Below are 12,441 nucleotides of genomic sequence, written 5' to 3'. Positions count from 1 at the left end.
CCACCATTAAATATCATGTTTCACACCTAAACCGTTCACACCTAGACTGTCTACCCTGAATAGTGCATGTGATGAGAAGCTCACGCTACTCTTAAATGAATGTATGGAGTTTTGTCTTGATAGTGCTGCTTTTTTAGGTTTGAGATATAGAGTATGGAGCCGATCTTGAACAGTAGTCAGTGGGGTTCTGGTAAGGGTGTGTTGTCCTAGTTTACTGTTTGTATGGTTCAGATATTCGTGGTTAAAGTATGGTTGCTGAGAATAGGAGAGTTCCCACACTTTCAAACATTTCTCTATGTTCTTGATACTTGGCATTGTTTGAGGACAAACAAAAATCTAAGTCAGGGGGAGTTTGATATGTTGTGTTTTTGATACATTCTAACAATGTTTTTTAAAGTGTTTTTGAGTCTTTGTCGAGTCTTTCTAGTCCTTTCGAGTCATTACAGGTCAAAAGTTGCATTGGGTAGGAGATGGACCAGTTGGAGCAAAAGAGACAGAAAACAGTGCAATTTGGTGATTTTCACGCATAACAGTCTGAAGTCACTGTTCTCTATCGAGCGGAGCAACCCGAGTGCTTGTTCCCGCGGCAGAGATTTTTAAGGAAACTACAAGTCATTAAGGGATTTGCCATAATTAGGCATGGGCGTTCGGGTATCCGTTGGCGTTCGGTCGGGTTTTTCGGGTTTTCGGGTTTACGCTCCTAGGTCTCATACTAAAATTCTATTAGTACGGATCGGGTTCGGATAATAACACTTCGGGTTCGGTTCAAAATTGTATTGCGTCTTAAAACCCATAAAGTAATCATATATCGTACGGGTTCGGGTTATATCGGTTCGGTTCGGATATAATCGAAGTAAAAATCAAAAAAATTGAAGCAAAACATAAAGAAAAATATCTAAATTAAATAAAAAAATAATCTATCACACATAAAATTGGTAAAATAACAATAAAATGTTAAATCAAACATGAAAACAAACATTATTTGTCAACAATATGTATTGCCTTATAGAGAGTAGACTTTTTATTTCAATGAACAAATTATAAAATACTTATTTATAACTAATTGTGTACTTCAATTATTTATTAAAATTTTAATATTTATTATTATATATCATATTACCACAAATATTGAATTTAATAATTGAAATACTTATAAATATTTCAAAATATTTATATTAACTATTAATTTCGGATTATTCGGGTTACCCGTTCGGGTTTGGTTAATAACACTTCGGGTTTGAATGTTTTTTGTACCATCCTACAAGATCCGTTTGGGTATTTTTACATTTCGGGTCGGATAACGGGTCGGGTTTTTTGGTTTGAGTTCGGTTCGGATTTCGGGTTCCGGATTTTATGCCCATGCCTAGCCATAATTATCCCATCTTTTTCTCCCAGCCGCCTGTGGCTTTGATATATCGTAGTTTTCTCTTACTTTTTACATTCTACGCTTCTTTTTCAGAAAGAAACAACTCTAGAGCTTTTCATATTGTGATTTTGCCACCTTGTAAAGGGAGACGGCTCCATCTCTCTCGCCATAGAGAAGATCATCTTGAACCCTATTATATTTATTATTAATCGCATGATGTATTATTCAGAATTGATGCTTGTGTTTTCTTGTGTCATGGCTGACTAGTCATCTTGTGAGGTTTAGGGTGTTAGAGATCATGGATCAATGAGCTAGACACAAATAGGATTGTTATTCTTTGATATATCTATTTATTGTTATGCTTACTGCTTATGTTAAACTGGCCATTTAGCATCTGATTATAGTTTAATCTAACACCAAAAGTGTTTTAGGTTGCTAGAAAAATCATAGATAGGTGATTTATCCATAGCCAACGAAAGATGATGCTAAGGCAAATCGTGAACCAATTCAATCTGAACTTAATGCTTGTCCTCATTCTCTGATCCGAACGACAGTTTAGACATTAGGATTGCTCGATAAATTGGTAGACACCACGACAGTGAGTTTATTTATTGTTGTTGTTCAAGTTCTAGATTGGTTCTTATAGCCTTCCTGAATAGTTGTGTAGCTCATGTCCTAAGTATTCCAATGAATCACCCTGAACCTAGCTCTATTAATCATCTCAAAACTTTAAAATCAACTTGTTACTTTCTTCCTACGATACATTAATCTCAAAACCCCATCATTGTTTTAGCTAAGTATTGATCCCATAGAAGTAAAGTGTAATTGTTGGTTTCTGTGGATTCGATCCTAAAGTGCTACATCGACATACCATTCGATTGTGGTAGTGTGCACAATAGGTAGTTTGGTGTGCGTATACACGTAATATCAATATCCCTTGATCGTCTCCGAAACGCTCCGGTCAACACGGTTGTTGGCCCCAAACATAAAAATAGAACCAATTTGTTAGGAAACAAAATATTTAAATTTTAAAATAATAAAAATTAGTAACTTACCAATAAGTACATGGCAGTCTACCGGGGTCCAGAATATCCAAACCCTCTCGTCCAGGCTGGGCGAGGAGATCTTCCACTGTATATCTCGCGTATGGTGCAGATGGAGGCACACGCAAATCAGGATGAACTACATCTGCTGGGGCATGGTGAGGTGCAGTAGGTGGAGCTGGTGGAGGAGGCGGCATCTGAGAGGGAATCTGAGGTGGAGGAGGACGGCTCCAAGAAACTCTCAGATATATCTGAGAGTCAGGAACTGCCTCGGAAGATGATGGGCCGGAAGAAGATGTCCCGACACCATCGCCAAACATCTGGAAATAAGTAAGTGGTCGGTGTTTCCTAGGAGCCATCTAAAATAAAAAAATATTAGGATCAATTTAATGGAAAACAAAACCTAATCTTTGATTATTGTTTTGTTACCTAAACTAACCACCTAAACTGATTGCCTATAAACTAACCACCTAATTAAACTAATCTAAAAAAATGATTAGAGAGAGAGAGAGAGAGTACCTTAGTATAAGAGGGAGAGGAGATTGTGAGGAATGAACGCGTGCATCGTTCTGGCGTCGTGTATATATAAGAATGAGGGTTCCTCGTAAGTTCGTCGTAACGTCTACAACGGGGTCGAACCAGTCACATTTGAAGAGGACACATATTAGCTTCAATAAGCCCGAAATTCTACTTCAATAATCTCCTACAAGATCCCGTAAAAGTCTATTTTTCCTTTGACACATATTCCATAGTTACTTGTTACCCGAAGTCTCACATACTCGTATGTATGAAAGGTAAAACCTCGTGTGAAAAACATAGCTGATGTGGTAACCTTTGCTACTGGACCTTGGACCAAATCGTGAAACCATACGGGATAATATGGATCGTCATAATCAACCTACAAAAAGCAACACCGTTAAAATTTCATATTAATTATATTATAGGACCAAAATATTGCTTAATATTTGAATGAGATATATTACATGTGATTTTAACCACTTGACATAGTGTTTATCCTTTCGTTTGTCCACCTCAGTTACAGATATTCCTGGTAATGCTTTTTCAACTTGCGCTACAAACATGCTGTAAATTAAAAAATTGAATCAAATCATATAGTTAACACCATTTCATATAATTAACATATACACATCAATATTTACCTTTCAAAAGAATTCGTCACTGTATTCTCGCAGTTGAGCAGAATATAAGTGTGGGCACTATTCTAATCCTCTTCACTGGACCACCATACTTCTTTCAGTTTACCACCAAACCGTCCAATTTGACAGAAAATGTCAGGAACACCGTCAACTGCATATGTTGGCGTTACTCCACCATCATCATATCTTCTAGTAACTATTTTCCTCAAACGAACTGTTGAAGCAAAGTAGTATGATGTGAAGTGAGATTTTTCTGCTGTCAAACTCCCAACAACTATTGAACCTTCCACCTTTGCAAGATTTCTTGCTTTCCCCTTCAAATGTTTGATGGAGCGCTCATATGGATACATCCATCCGTTGTAAACAGGTCCACGGAGCAATGCTTCGTACGGGAGGTGGACAACTAGATGCTCCATAACGTCAAAAAATGATGGAGGAAATACCTTCTCCAGGTTGCACAATATGATCGGAATGTTCTCATGAAGTTGTTGGATGACTTCTTCCTTGAACATACGTGTCCTAAGGTCTCTGAAGAATGCTCTGATGGCTGCATATTGCAAAAATAACCCAATTAATAACATTTCATAACATATATATATTATTAATTAATATTTCTTCAAGTGCTTCATGTACATTTGTTGGAAGGAGCTCAAAAAAAGCAAATGGAAGTAGTCGTTGCATAAACACATGACAATCATGACTCTTCATTCCTGAGAACTTTTGACCTGGTTCAACACATCTTGAAAGATTTGAAACATAACCATCAATGAACTTAACTTCTGATGTAACCCAGTCGAACAAAGTAGTCTTCGCTTCTTATGACAACCGGAAGATGGGAACATGAATGTTTCCATTGCTCTTGATATGTAACTCACTTCTTGAGCAAAAATCAGGTAAGTCTATCCTTGACTTTTTATTATCTTTTGTTTTCCCTGGGACGTTCAGTATTGTATTCATGATGTTGTCAAAAAAGTTCTTCTCTATTGCATCACATCAAGGTTGTGGTGTAAAAGAAGATTTTTCCAGTAAGGCAACTCCTAAAATATACTCTTCTTATGCTAATTGTGAGCAACTCCATACCCATCAGTATGTTTCTGGGAACATGCCAGTTTCCTCCAACTTTAACAGTTTCCTGACCTCCGTAATAATCAATTTTTGCTTCGATCTGTTGGCCAGTGAGATATGGAGGAGGACTCTCTCTGACAACTTTTTTGTACCTAAACAATGTCTTATTTCTTCTGTACGGATGGGAAAGGGGAAGAAATTGACGATGACAATCAAACAAAAACTCTTCCTACTATTCTTCAATTGAAAAGCATACGTCGATCCAAGACAAAATGGACAAGATAACCTTCCATGTGTTGTCCGGCAAAATAGCATTCCATAAGCAGGAGAGTCACTTATCATCCACAATAGAACTGCTCGCACCGTAAGATTTTTTTTTCATGGAAGAATCATACGTCCTCACACCTTCTGACCACAAGTCCTTTAGATCTTGTATAAATGGTTGAAGAAAAACATCCAGCGACCGTTTTGGATACTTTGGCCCAGGAATATAAATTATTGTTCCATGCACATTTCCGGCGGCAGGTTGTACGGCGTAAGAATGACTGACCACAAAGAATATTGTCTCCCCGACACTTCAAATGGACTAAATCCATATGTGCATAACCCAAGATAGACATTCCAAATATTTCTAGTGAAATCTTGGTGTACCGTGTTGAAATGTTTCCACGCTCTTGCATCTAACGGATGAACGATCTCGCTATTCCTTTGGACATGTTCAGCATGCCACCTCATCGCTGCAATAGTCTTCTCAGATTGATATAATCTTTTCAACATGTCTGTAATTGGTAGGTACCACATCCTTTGGTACGGTACCCCATTCCTCCCACGTCCTTGCGCTTTGAATCGTGGTTTCTTGCAGAATAGACACTCTTCTAGCTTCTCATCGTCCTTCCAGTAGATCATGCAGTTGTCGATGAAAACATCTATCATCTCCAAAGGCAACCCAAGACTATAAACGAATCTCTAAACCTCATAATAAGATTCATCTGACACGTTGTCTTCTGGCAAATACTCTTTAAATAAGTCCGCCCATGCATCCTTGCAATTCTCGGGTAAAAATTATGATCCGTTTTAATATTCATTATCCTAGCTGCTAGAGACAATTTAGAGAGATCTTCTCTACAACCAGTGTAGATTGGTTGATTTGCAGCATCTAACATTTCATAAAACCTTTTTGCATCCAAATTAGGTTCTTCTACATTTCCAGTTTCATCAGCCATTGTTGTACTTGTTTCTAAAAATGTATCAGTAATCATGTCGTGAACCCTATCATGATCTACCATATGCTCCTCTTGATGGTAACTATATTGATTATGCAAATAATTTGGTTCTTCATTATTACCAGCATCCTCAAAATTATTATTACTACTACTAGATTCATTTACACCGTAACCTTCTCCATGTTGATACCAAATATAGTATTGTGGTGTAAATCATATGTTTACTAAGTGCTTCCATACAGTTTCATTACGTGCAAATTTTAAATTCTTGTATTTCCGACAAGCGCAGAACATCTTAACGCTTTCCTGCGTGATCGGTGTAGAGTCCGCCTGGTACATGAATGTTTCTAACCTGCTCAGAAATGCATCTGTCACTACCGGCAGAATCTTTATCCAACTCCATAACTCGTAAATATTACCGCCATCGGTCATTTTTCTGAGATTTTTTTAAAACATTTTTTTCCAAGATTTTTTTTCTTATATTTTTTTTGATATCATTTGTGTGTTGTTAGCATTGACAAATGACATATATATAGGAAAATTTTCGAGTTTGGTAGGTGAAGGTATAACAACGATTTTAAAAGGAAATATTTTACTAGGTTTTTACATCTCTCTTACATATGATTTACAACATTTTACAACGAATTTAGTTAGGTTAAAGCGCACTGAATACATGTTTTCAAGTAAATAACGGTAACATGATTCCTTGTAAAATACTCGTAAATTTATAAGGATTTTACGACTAATCTTCTCTTTCCACGTACTTTTGTCGTAATGGTACAACAACATTACGACGAAAGTCCTTCCTTGCAATTTTACAACAACGTTACGATGAAATCACTTTTCCTCGTACTGTCTTCATAAGAGACCGTAATTTTAAGAAAAAATATTTTACTCGTAATCTTTCGTCGTTACGAACATGTTTTTTTATAGTGCTCTAGTAATCGGAGGTAATTTATACTTTTATTATGCAAATATACACCGGATATTATTATGCTATAATAATAAAGTGAATATATTAAATTATTGGAAAACATTATCTACGCATAAAAAATAGTTTATGTTCCAAAATCGAAATATTTTTTGAAATAGCAAAAAAAGTGACGCATAAACACAATTCTTGAAAATATTAATAGTTTTTAAGGCCGGAGAAGTATTTATTTGGGCCACAAATAAAGCCCATATTGTTCTGTAATCAAAAACCCTAATAGCCCCTTTAAAAAGCTAATTTAGGGCTTGGGCAGCTGTTTAGTCGCATCGAGAGATCTTAGGAAGCAGCAAAAAATGGCGGTCCCGTTGCTTACCAAGAAGGTCGTGAAGAAGAGGTCCGCCAAGTTCATCAGACCCCAGAGCGACCGTAGAATCACTGTCAAGGTAAAACCCTTATTCTCATCCTGTCTCATTTCTTGTTCTTGTAGGGTTTTAGAAGATTAATCTCTGTGTTTTCTTGAATCCTTAAGCTTCAAAAATGTAAGATATGATGATAAAACGTGTCGTTGGGACTTAAAGTTTGCATCTTAAATACTTTTGTAAACGCCATTAGGACCAGAAGTGTTCGATTTTGACTATAATTGTGGTTCTGTCTCTTTCATTGTGTTTTCTTGGATCCTTAAAGCTTCAGAAATGTTGTATATGTCAATAAGTTTGTCGTGGAGTCTTAAAGCTTGCATCTTTATGACTGACTATTTCAAGTAGTATTGTCCACACCGTTAGGACCATAAGTGCTCGAGCTTGACTCTAGTTATTGATTCTCTCTATCTCATTGTGATTCCTTGTCTTCTTTTTCTTTTCAGGAAAGCTGGAGGAGGCCAAAGGGTATTGATTCTCGGGTCAGAAGAAAGTTCAAAGGTGTCACGTTGATGCCCAATGTTGGTTACGGATCTGACAAGAAGACCCGTCACTATCTCCCCAATGGATTCAAGAAGTTCGTTGTTCACAACACGAGTGATCTCGAGTTGTTGATGATGCACAACAGGACTTACTGCGCAGAGATTGCTCACAACGTCTCCACCAAGAAGAGGAAAGCCATTGTCGAGAGAGCTTCTCAGCTAGACATTGTTGTTACCAACAGGCTTGCTAGGCTCCGTAGCCAAGAAGACGAGTGAAGAAAACAAGGCGCTGGTTTGTTGCATTTCGTTATTTGTTACTGTGTTTTGTGTTTGCACTCAACAAACATGAGTTTTGGTTTTAAGACCGTTCTTGAAGTATTTCATATTCAGTATTTCTCGAAGGCTAACTGATGATTTCAATTGTGTCTGATTGATTCCACAAAACTCAAAAAGCTTCAACCTTCGTGACGTGACGAAATGCCTGTGAGAGAAATGTCTCATGAAATGATTTATTTAGCTGGTTTGTGGAGAATGTAGCATAGTGCATTTGTGTTTAAGCAGATAGATTGTTTTATTAAACTGGAGCATTTGCATTGCACAGAGAGTACTTTCAGCTATCAACAAGAAAACATTCATCCGCTCTATCGTTCTCTCATGATGATCATATGCCTTCTTCTCATGTTTGACTCTAACTACTAATGTTTGTAGAAAAGAACGAGAAATGGCAAAGAAGAAATAAAGCTTGATTTAAAAGCATTTTGAATAATTATCAGTTGAACAAAACTGGTTACAAATTCTGACCTTCTAGCTTAGTGATTGATCAACTTGGCCATCAACATATGAAGCTATACATACCCCCTTAGTCATTGGTCTGCAGTTATTGACAGGAATAAAGCAAAAGTATGTGGAAATTTTGAAATATTGCTGGTGAAGAGTGTCAATCAGTCAACTAAATCCGACGACTTGAGTCAATTAGAAAGAGTTTATGTGCACAATTTTGATACAAGTTTTCTATTCTCACGGGTGGCCCAAATAATTAATTTAAAGACTTGGCAATATGCACCTACTCCGACGACTTGACGCAAGACTTGCCAAAATCAAGACATACTGAGTTTTTGTTTTCCTTTTTATAAAGAGCTGCATAAGCTATAATCATACACACAAACACAAAAAGAGAAGGAAAAAAAAAAAAAGGGTAATGAAGATCCCAGACCACTATCATTGTTTTTCTTGTATTGTTACCTTGTATTTGTTCTTCTTGGTTTTCCTAGGTCTGCACACTCTTGCTTCTCCTATGCTTCACTATTGCCGTCATGACCAGAGGGATGCTCTTCTTGAATTCAAACACGAGTTTTCGGTAAACAAATCCAACTCAATTCTGTCTTTAAGTTCATGGAACAAGAGTAGTGATTGCTGTTCTTGGGAGGGTGTCAAGTGTGATGCTAAATCTGGCGAGGTGGTTTCACTCTTCCTTGATTTCATCCCTCTCAACAACTCTCTGAAACCAGATAGTGGTCTTTCCAAACTCCAGCATCTTCGTTACCTAACTCTTAGAGATTGCAATCCTTCCTCATTAGGAAACCTTTCTCATCTCGCAAAACTTCACCTTCCCAAAAATTATTTAGTAGGTGAAATTCCAGTTTCATTCGGAAACCTAAACCAACTAAGAGACCTAAGCCTTGCTGATAACCAGTTTAGTGGAAACATTCCTTTTTCATTTGCCAACTTTACAAAACTCTCTCATTTAGTCATCTCAAATAATCATTTCACTGGTGAGTTCCCTCTTGTACTTCTAAATTTAACCACCAGTTTGTCCGACCTAGCCATTAGCGACAATCTATTTAAATCCACTCTTCCGCCTGACATGAGTCATTTCCACAACTTGGAAAACTTTGATGTGGGAGGAAACTTATTTTTCGGATCTTTTCCTACATCATTGTTCATGAATCCTTTGTTAGGAATTGTTAGTTTAAGGAAAAACCAGTTCAAGGGACCAATAGAATTTTGGAATACATCTTCCTTTTCTAAGCTTCATATTCTGTTCCTCCAACAAAACAAATTTAACGGTCATATCCCTAAATCCATATCAAGCTTTTCCAATCTTAAAAATTTAGATCTTCATGACAACAATTTCACTGGGTCAGTCCCCAAGTTAGCCAACCTTATGTATCTTGACCTTTCCTACAATAAGTTGGAAGGTGAAATACCAGGTTCGTTAGGAGACATGTTGGACTTGATGCTCTTTCAGCAGTTTTGGAAAGTCATTTGATCTGTCTGATTTGACGCAAATCCAGTCAATGGATCTTAATTCAAATTGTTTACGAGGACCATTACCTAGTTGGATTTGCAAGTTCAGACCATTGCTCCTCTTAGATTTGTCCAACAATAGCTTCGGCGGTTCCATCCCTCAATGTTTGAGGGATGCTATTGTTGATCTCACAACGCTAAATTTGCAAAGCAACAATCTCAGTGGAATTCTTCCTCCAGATATATTTGTCAATGGTACACACTTGGTGTCAGTTGACATCAGCGGCAACCAGTTGGAAGGAAAATTCCCACCATCATTGATCAACTGCATTTCCTTGGAGTTTTTGAATGTGAAAAGCAACAGAATCAAAGACACGTTTCCATCTTGGTTGGGTTCTCTACCGTCATTAAATGTCCTAATCCTCCGAGAAAACGAACTATACGGGCCGTATGTCCATTGGGTTTCAAAGTTTAAAAATCATCGATTTATCACATAACCACTTCAATGGAACTTTGCCGCCTTTCTATTTCTCCAACTGGCGGGAAATCACCAATTTAACCAAACGAGCAGGTGAATAACATGGGAGATGGTTATAGCACTAACTCGATGGAAATGGTTAATAAAGGAGTCGATATGTTATTTGAGCTGATCCGGACAGACTTCGGAGGTATCGACTTTTCAGGAAATAACTTTTCTGGAAAGATACCTGAATCTGTTGGATTGTTGAAGGGATTGCGTCTTCTCAACTTGTCAAGTAACGGATTCACAAACAATATACCTCAATCGCTGGCAAATCTGACAAACCTCGAGGCATTAGACCTTTCTCGAAATAAGCTGTCAGGTCAGATCCCTCAAAGTCTTGGCAGCCTCTCTTTTTTGTCGATTATGAACTTCTCCCGAAACAATCTCCAAGGTCCAATACCACGAAGCATACAGTTTCAAAGTCAAAATTGTTCAGCATTCATGGATAACCCCAGACTCTACGGTCTTGAAGATATATGTGGAAATACTCATGTCCCTAATCCCACACCACAAGAACGTGAAGATCTTTCTGAGCCAAAAGAACATGTGATTAGTTGGATATCTGCGGTGATAGCCTATGTACCTGGCGTGTTCTGCGGATTGGTGATTGGACATATCTTCACTCCATACATACACAAGTTGGTTCACGTAAAATTTCCCTCCAAAACAAGCCCAAAATAGTCACCAGAAATGCATGTTGGACATCATCTCTCTTTTAAGTGTTTGTGAAGCATATATTTATGTGTATTCTCCAGATGTACTTTATGTTTTATGATTTTGTAGTAAACGTCTTTGGTGGTATTTGCTCTTAATAAATTGAAAATGCATTCAGAAACTTCTATCTACTTAAAATCAAAACGTGTGAGAGAACGTATTATTTTGATTTTCATTTCTTAGAAACCATTAACTCGCGTCATTTTAAGTCTTCTTTATCAAAACTTTCCAAGTCAAAAAGCCAACGGAAACTTTTCTTGCTCTAAACTGTTTTTCCAAGTCAACACTTTTGCTTTTCACACACGTCACTCTTATCGAAGTTGGTTACTTGGTTTGGATATTATAAAAATATAAAAGTAGGAATAATGAAGGGGTTGTTTTGCTTGTTTCTTTAAATAAAAAGCAAAAGAATCTTTTGACTTTTAATATATTAATATTATCACTGAATTCTCATATGCATATTAACGTTAGCTGGGAAATACATTATGGGATCATAAATTCAAACATCCATCTCTCTTTTGATTGTCTTTGATGACTATTAAAAGAAGGATTATTCAAATATCCATCCCTATAGCTTGCCCGCAATGTAATAAGGAAAGTCCCACTTACTGCCTATTATCAGCTCAAACTCGTCTTATAGCATTTGCTGCAAGCGAGAACAAGCTCGGCCTCTCGATCTAACCGAACAAGTAATTAGTTACATGTTGGATTATCATATAAAACCTGACTCCAGTCCTATCCTCCACCGTACCACCTGAAATTTTGAATTTTCTCGGTCGAATCAAAATCAATTTTTAGAAAATAAGAACGAGAAAGCTTTATTTAGAACTGTTTTGATGTAAATGCATTTAGAGAATAGCCTCTTCAAGGGCCATTGTAGTTGCAGGGTGGACAAAAATACATGACTCTGTGGACAAAAAGTCGTGTGCATACTAACAAAGAGATGTTTTCTCAATAGCCAATTCAAGCCAAAACAGATCGAATGAACAAATACATGACTGTGGACAAAAACTCGTGTGCATACAAACAAAGAGTTGGAGAAAGCGAATACTTAGACAAAGTCTGAAAAATATCAAACAATACTTAGTTGGAAACAAAATAAATAGTACACGAGAGAGCCTTTCGAGCAAATAGAATGAATAGATAAAGTGAGAGAGGCAACCACAAATTTTCAAGCTCGCCTCGCCTGCATCGACAATAAGCCATTTTCACATTAGTGAAGTAATAAGCTGAAATCTTCCTGTTAGTAGTATAGGTTCGTTAGATTATGATCT

At 37.1% G+C, this 12,441-nt stretch overlaps 1 protein-coding gene and 1 pseudogene across 1 annotated transcript; both read left to right on the top strand.

The window, feature by feature from the left end:
• The first annotated feature begins 7,058 nt into the window (after positions 1-7,058).
• On the top strand, positions 7,059-8,090 carry LOC106430607 (60S ribosomal protein L32-1). The gene is made up of 2 exons (XM_013871396.3): positions 7,059-7,228; positions 7,648-8,090. The coding sequence occupies exons 1-2, from the start codon at positions 7,139-7,141 to the stop codon at positions 7,957-7,959; spliced, it is 402 nt and encodes a 133-aa protein (XP_013726850.1). The 5' UTR covers positions 7,059-7,138; the 3' UTR covers positions 7,960-8,090.
• Positions 8,091-8,323: 233 nt separating this feature from the next.
• Positions 8,324-11,254, top strand: LOC106430611 (annotated as a pseudogene).
• Positions 11,255-12,441: the final 1,187 nt, after the last annotated feature.

The sequence above is a fragment of the Brassica napus genome, chromosome C8, assembly GCF_020379485.1.
Source record: "Brassica napus cultivar Da-Ae chromosome C8, Da-Ae, whole genome shotgun sequence".
NCBI lineage: Eukaryota > Viridiplantae > Streptophyta > Magnoliopsida > Brassicales > Brassicaceae > Brassica > Brassica napus.
Note: the sequence above shows the minus strand (reverse complement) of the source record. Positions and strands in the feature narration are given on the sequence as shown.